Raw genomic sequence first — 7,337 nt, 5'->3', positions numbered from 1 at the left:
GTGGGAGTCTTCTTACCAGGGATAATAAGTTTTGTCTGTGGTCTTTATATATAGATAATAAATTCTACTTTTTGGCTTTGTCACCATCACTTTGGGTGGCGAGATGAGATCAAATCTATACAAGAAAGCTGTGACAGCGTGACAGTGATACCAAGGCTTAATTTTCTTTATTTATTGCAGCATTTTCAGTGCCCCTTGCCCTTCAGAGAACTGAATGGTTTCCCGTTCCAAAACTGAGCGTTGCAATCTAAACTAAACGAGGCTTTCCTACCCCTTCCACAATCGTTTAAAGTACTTGAAATATTTATCCATCTTGGGCCCTTTATTCTTTCTCTGTTTCACCTCCTCAAAAACACAAGTTGAGTTAACTTTAGGTTCCATTTATCATGTTTGCATGAATTTTATGTGATTGGTCTTTAACAGATCTTTTCAATGGTTCTTTTTAGCTGATGGAAAATGCAGTTTACACCTTTGAGCAGCTGTTCTCTCCAAGTCACCAGGCAGACTCGGCCAAAGTGGCAACAACCCTCGAAAAAGTCAAGCTGAGGGTGCTGAAGGTAAACTTTGTGTAGCACTTCTGGACCAGAAGTCCTTGGGTTCTGCCTTTTTAGGAAAAGGGAATATATTTTATGTGAATTTAGCTCTGTAATTGAAAGGAGATATCTCTCCTACCCAACCAGCTGAAAATACTTATTCAGTGGCATGGAGCAAACTACTCCTTTGAGGGGTAACACCCAGTTCTGGGCAGACCCTTCTAAAAGTACTTGCGTGTGCAGTATGATGCTGTGAATCCAGATATAAAGGTTTTAATTAACTGTATAATCAGCCTGCCCCTAGAATTTATTTCTCTAGGAAAAGGCAGTGCTGAAATACCTGGGGGGGGGGGGGTCAATCAGGGGCTGTTTCTAGCCTAGGTATTGAAAAAACAAAAAGAATGGAAAGAGATGCCAGAAATCTAGATTTTAGAGTGGGTTTTGCAAAAGCTGGAATAACCTGCGTGGCAGTTCAAACCCCTGAGTGCACCTGTGATGCACCAGTTACAGGATAACAAGAACCAGTTCCTCCTGTGAGTGATTAATAACCCCAAGCACGTCTGGGCCTGTTTCTGCTCTGTGTTCTGACAGCAATACGACTACGACAGCAGCACTATCAGGAAGAAGATATTCCAAGAAGCGCTGGTACAGATTACCCTGCCCACAATGCAGAAGAGCCTGGCTTCAACATGCAAACCAGTAGGTTTCTGGGATTAAAAATGCCCAACCCCAATAATAATAAAAGGCAGGGAAGGAACAATGCCTTGTCAGTAAGTCCTTAACACTGTAGCTGTTTTCTCCCAGAGAGCTGTTCAGGTTGGCTGCTTGCTTGGCCAAAGGAGGCTTAGATGTGCCAGTTCATGGATTGGGCCACGGCCAAGGCCATGCCCTTGCTTTCAGTGCTTTTAAATGGCAGTATTGAGTCAACAAACAAGAAATAATCACACAGAGATGATGTCTGATGCCCTGAATCATACAGGGTATGTCAGTAGTCAGCAGATGTGGCTGCCAGAGTCTGGGGGAGATGGTAGATGTTATCAGTGTGGCAGCATCAGGGGCCTGTTGGAGTGCTGTTCCCCTTGGCTCAGAACAAATAGTCTGAACCCTCAGGAAGCCCGTGAGTGCCCTCTTGCATTGTCACTGTACCTGCCTAAGCCATCCCACCCTCCCTGCCTTTCTGTTTCCATTGATGCCCATCCATTCCTGGATGCTGGGAGCTCTCACCCACGTGTGCTGCTCTCCTTTCTGCTCTCCAGCTTGTCTCAGTTTCAAAACCAAGTATTTTGCCAAGTTGTGCTTGCAAGTTCTTTAAATTATGGAACACTAAAACTTCAAACTTCCAAGAATATCTTTAAAACCACTCTTGTTCTATATGTCCCTCTGCTTTCCTTACTGTCCCCAAAATAATGGTTTCTTGTAGAGTGTCAGCAGCGCCTCTGTGACAGGTGTGTGTGCACAGGGACAAGCATTTCATCGCCTGGAATATCTGTGGAGACAGCTCATGTCTCTGTCCTACAGGACAGAGGGAGCTGTGGTGGTGCAAACTTCCCACAAGCCCCTTTCTGTTTGATTTCCCACAAGCCTTTTGTGTTTTGTGCCTCTGCATAAATGAGCAGCCAGCTCTGGAAGTAAAAGTGAGGCACAGTTGACAGGCCCAGCCAAGTTCTGACCCTTCCCTTGAAAATCTCCAGGTGTTTTTATTCAGGAGCCTCTTCTGGAAGGTCACCTGATTTACTTTTTATAGACCACCAGGCAGCTTCTTAAGAACAATGATTCAGTTATTGCCCAGACAGCCTTTGTATACAAATCGCTGAGCTAAAAGCGTTACACACCTACAAGAAAAACAAAACCAAACCCTTGTATCTGCCGTGCACCGCGCATTTGCCTCCTTGGACAAACAAGTTAGCGAGGCATTCCCTCAGCAGCTGTTTATTTCAGGTTGGCAGTGATCTGTAGTGGCTTTTACATGTGGTTGTACTGCAGGAATACTGTTTGATAAGCACACAACAGATTGTGGACATACGTAGGTATTTGGTCAGAGTTCAAACGGAGCATCACAAGACCTGCCGGGTGGATCTCCAAGGTGTTTGATTGCTGCAGAGCTCTCAGAATCCCTGGGGTTTTTTTTATATCTGTTCCTTTCTTCTCCACAGGAGCTGCAGAAGTATGAGCAGTACATTTTCGCTGATTACACGAGTGTGATCCAAGTAGAGAATGTGTATGAAGAGATTTTATACCAGACACTGCTCGAAGAGGCCCTGAAAGGTGAGAACAGCCTTGAGGTGACAGTAATGACGTTGCAGCCCATAAGCTTTTCCTTCAGAGCTTCCCAGAGCCCTCCCCTGGCTGTTTCAGACCCTGGCCCCACTTTCCCCAAGACACTATTTAGCTCACTAAATATGTGTGGCAAGCCCTAAAATCTGAATTATCAACTTTATTAACCTGGGAAACTCGAAGTGATAGCTTGGCACAAGCCTTTCTCTAACAAAACGTAATTATGCCAACTTCATTTGACCTCAGTTCCCTGGGCCAGGGGTGGGGGGAAACTATGCCCTTATTTGCAAAGACTTGGTGATGACTAAATGGCAAGACTGGGCCAACTGCAAGACTAAGACTATTACGAAGAGTAATGGCAGCAAAACTTAATTTCCCCAAATGAAATGAGCTGCTGGATGCACTTTGCAGTAGCTCACTGATGCCAGTGCAGCACCCTCTGCTTTTGTGTCAGAAAACCAAACTATTCATAATAAATATTATATATGGAAGTATAAATACATACAAAATACTTGTATCTCTCTGGGTCTGCCTTCTGTCTGTACCCTGGATAAAATAATTAATAATTAATGTAACAGGGACACACTTACTCACATGTTCAGTGTAAATCCTTCTGCAGTGAAGCATCACCTTTGTGAATTGTGGGTCCTCTGGTAGCTTTCTGTTTCAGAACTGCTTAGGTCAATATTGAAGCGCCACAAATTAAAACAAATAAAATCAGCGCCCCCAGAAAAAGAAATGTGAGCTAAAAGCAAGTCAAAAATGAAAATTACTGTTGTCTGTAACATCAAAATGGACAAACATAAGCTCGGGAAAACACTGTGCCTTCTTCCGTGTCCCTCTGAGAGCCTTTCCGAAACAGTCTGCCTTTCTGTTTTCTCTAGTGATAAAAGAAGCTGCCGTTCTGAAGAAGCACAACCTCTTTGAAGACAACCTGAATTTGCCCTGCGAGAGCGTGTCCAGCCTGGCAGAGCCGAAGACCCCTTCGGGCTCAGCACAGACCACCCCTGCCAAGAAACCTTCGGCCGCCCGAGGAGAGGTGTCGGACACGGAGAGCCAGGGGGACGAGACGCTCGTCGTGACGGGAAAGATCGCCTGGGAGAAGGATGCCGAGGAAGGGAAGTCATCAGACAAAGAGGCAGCTCGTAATGCAGCTGGTGATCGCAGCAGAAGTGAAGCAGGGGTTGTTACAGACGCCGGTGAGAAAGAGGAGTCCCCTCCAGCTGACCGCACAAAACGGGGAGTGGCGGAGGGGAAAAGCGCCGTGGGGAATGAACCAGAGCGTGTGATGGATGCTGAGAGAGAACTCCAGGCGCCACAAGAAGCTGTGGAGGAAAAAGTAGCTTCTGGGACTGACGCTGCAGTGAAAAATTTCGGATCCAGCCCTAAAAAAGAACCTAAGGTACCCAAAGGAGCAGCGGAGGAAAAGGAAACGTTGGAGAGTCAAATGGCGAGGGATGCTGCACTTGTCAGTGCCACTGAGAAAGAAAGCAAAGCAGGGGAAGAAGTTTTGGAGATAAAGCTGACGTCCCCACATGAGAGTGTAACAGAAGCAGAGATTCCAGGGAATGCTGAAAAGAAAAGTGAGGTAGAAAAAGAAATGATGGAAAAATTATCTCAGAGTGAAAATGCAGTAGGAGCAGGGTTTGAAGAGGATGGTAAAAAAGGAAGCAGTGAGCAAGGAGCAAGTACAGAGGAAAGGGTTGTTTCCCAGCATGGAAACACGGGGAAAGGAGGGTTGGGGGATAACCCTGAAAAAGAAAGCACGTTGGAAAAAAAGAGTTGTAAATCCCCTGATGATGTGAACGAGATAAGGAGTTTGCTGATGGTGTCGGTTGAGGTACCAGCAGATACGCCAGAGGAGAACATAAGGGAGATCTGTGAGGGGGAGATACTAAAGCTGCAAGAGGACAGCGGAGGGAACAGTGAATTGAGCAAAGTGGCTGTGGCAGAAATCCAGGGGAGCCAGACGATGAGGAGCGAAGATGCAGCAGAAGGTGTGGGACTCAAGGAGGAGAGACCGTCCTCGTGTTTGGGGACAGAGGGTACACGATTAGAGAGCGTGTCCAGGGGGGCACAAGCAGAGTGGCTGGTGGAAAGCTCAGACCCGCCTCAGGAGGCAAAAGCAGAGGTGGGGATGAAGCAAAGCGTGTGGTACACAGGCGTGGGAAGCTGCGGGAGTGAGAGGCTGCAGCCGGACGAACCCACGGGAAACGCGCGGGAAGGCAGAAGGTTGGCCGGGCAGGAAGGAGGAGCAGGGAATAGCCACGCCATCCCCGTGGAGGTGGGGACACAGAGCTCCTCTCAGAGCGCTGCTGGACGTGCAGACACCACAGAAATGGCCATTTTGGATATGGAGAACCCAGGAGCAGGACTGCTGGAGCCGGTCTCTTTGGTGCCACAGCAGCACGAGGTTAACGCTGCTTTAAAGGTCACGGGAGATAAAGGGGCTGGTGGGGCCGAGGGGGAGCCAGGAGATGAATCATCTTCACACACGGAAATCCAAAGCACAGAAGTGAAAGATACCCTCACAGAAGAAAACAGAGAAGATAGCTGTGCACAGCAAAACTCGGAAGAGTAGGAAGTGTTTTTCGGCCCAGCCCTGCGGGATTTATTTACTCCAGCAATCCCTGTTTGATTGTGAATGCTCCTTAGGGTTGGAGCTAGAGGAAATGGGCTTTGTTGTGGGATCTCCAGCTCTTTCAGGTTTCCCACAGATCCCTTCCTGAGTGATGGGTGATGGGCTTCTTTTTGGTTTAAAACCAGGTTACTGCTGAGAAACCTCATCTTTCACTTCAAATTGGCTCCCTTTTGCAGTTTAAGTCCAAAAATGTGACCACTGAATGCTTCAAAAGCGAGTCACTCCCAGCTATCATCAGTTTATTTTAACAGCTTCACTGTTCTTAGTGTTGCTCTTGATTTTTCAGTGCATGGATTTGACAAGTACTGCTCTGATCCTGGTGGTTGGTACATACATACTCGAGGGTGCTTTTAGTATCTGCATGCAGTATACAGGAAATAAATCAATCTTTTTGTAGTTAAACAGAACCCAATGGTTAATTTAGTAGGTTGCTCAAAAGCCACACTTAATTATTTTCAAGTTTTGGTGGATGTTAAAGACAAGCACATGTTCTGATTTTTTTTTCTTTTTTTAATTTTTTTTTTCTCTTATTGCTATATTTAAAATGGGGAAAGTATGGGAGCAGGTTTCTCAGTCCCACTGTGCACTTCTGGGTTTATTTAGCCTTCCAGAGCACTTTACTGCTATTTTATTTTGTTTTATTTTATGGAAGGAGGAGATGAGAACGTTTACAATAACCATTATCATCACCTGTCTGGTTTAATTCCCACCATAAAACAGATTCACTTACAGCTTTCTAATACACAACATTGAGTCCTGCCATTCCCACTCCTACTGAGTTACCCACTTCTGTAGGCCTTTTAAAGTGTGGAAATCATGAAATTAAGTTGCAATGATTGTGAAATATCATAATCATTGCATGTAATTTCTCATAGAGAGGTTAACTGAAGTGAAGAGCAGCCAAAGTTTATTACATATGCTTAGATTTTGGAGGGCAGAATCACATTAAAAAAGCAGTTATTAAAAGGAGACAGTTGTTTCCATACATACCATCCATATCAAACCATGATCTAGGCATGCAGTTGCTTGTATGTGTTATTGCATTTAAGTTTATGGACTGTGCACAGAAAAGCTTGGAAATGAAACCCAGCATTTTAATAAATTGAGCTTCAAAGTGCAAGACCTCACTTCAGAGGTCAATTTAAGGCACCTTAAAATTTTGGCCCCGTGTTTCAGGCTGTTTCTGAAAATCTCACAGTACAGGACAGCAAAGATTAATGACAAATACAGGAAAGGACTGCAGGATTTATGCCCATAAAGACATGGGAAGAAATAATAAAGTCCCGGGAGCATAATACACGTTGGCATTTAACTTCAACGGACTGCAAAGCCTTTTAATGCTATCAAAATATTCTTAATACTAACAGAATTGACACTAGAGGAACAGGCAAATATTACTGTGTAAGAAAGGAACACTGTTGAGTAACTGGACTAACTTCTCTGTCACTATTGTAAAATAAATGCAATTCCTATTTATTCCAGAAGCCATACTGTGGTATGGAAGCACGAAGGTCGCAGATGTTTTCCTTGCAGAAGGATTTTTGACTCGTTTCCTCCCTATATCTCATGCAAAAATACTAATTTGTAAGCACACAAACCACTGCCAATTTTTTTTTTTTTTAACAAATCATTACTTACTTCACTGTCAGCTGCTTTGTTTTTACAAATCATTAACTATTTTTAATTGGTACTGAGTGCTAAGCGACTTCAAATTTATACCATGTGCTATAGAGTTAAGCAGGAGCAGCCTCTTTTAGCTAGAATTAGGGGTTTTAATGGGTTTTCAATGCTTTTTTTTTTGTGAAAAAGACAAGTAACATGATGGTGAAAAAGACTGCAGTGTCCTGCAAAAGGAAACTAATTCATTCTAGTGTGAATTAGACACATCT

The 7,337-nt window shown here is 44.5% G+C and overlaps 1 protein-coding gene across 1 annotated transcript in view; it reads left to right on the top strand.

Moving 5' to 3' along the window:
- The window catches only part of FAM129A (family with sequence similarity 129 member A), a 48,947-nt gene extending 43,056 nt beyond the window's left edge, over window positions 1–5,891 (top strand). The window contains exons 11-14 of the mRNA XM_027900521.1: window positions 447–557; window positions 1,125–1,232; window positions 2,687–2,798; window positions 3,692–5,891. Of these exons, the coding sequence (XP_027756322.1) occupies window positions 447–557; window positions 1,125–1,232; window positions 2,687–2,798; window positions 3,692–5,388 (2,028 nt within the window). The 3' untranslated portion in view covers window positions 5,389–5,891. The remainder of the gene's footprint in view (window positions 1–446; window positions 558–1,124; window positions 1,233–2,686; window positions 2,799–3,691) is intronic.
- The last annotated feature ends 1,446 nt before the right edge of the window (window positions 5,892–7,337 follow it).

The sequence above is a fragment of the Empidonax traillii genome, unplaced genomic scaffold (genome assembly GCF_003031625.1).
Source record: "Empidonax traillii isolate 1590-97213 ecotype Southwest subspecies unplaced genomic scaffold, ASM303162v1 scaffold734:size1267433, whole genome shotgun sequence".
Classification (NCBI taxonomy): Eukaryota; Metazoa; Chordata; class Aves; order Passeriformes; family Tyrannidae; genus Empidonax; species Empidonax traillii.
Note: the sequence above shows the minus strand (reverse complement) of the source record. Positions and strands in the feature narration are given on the sequence as shown.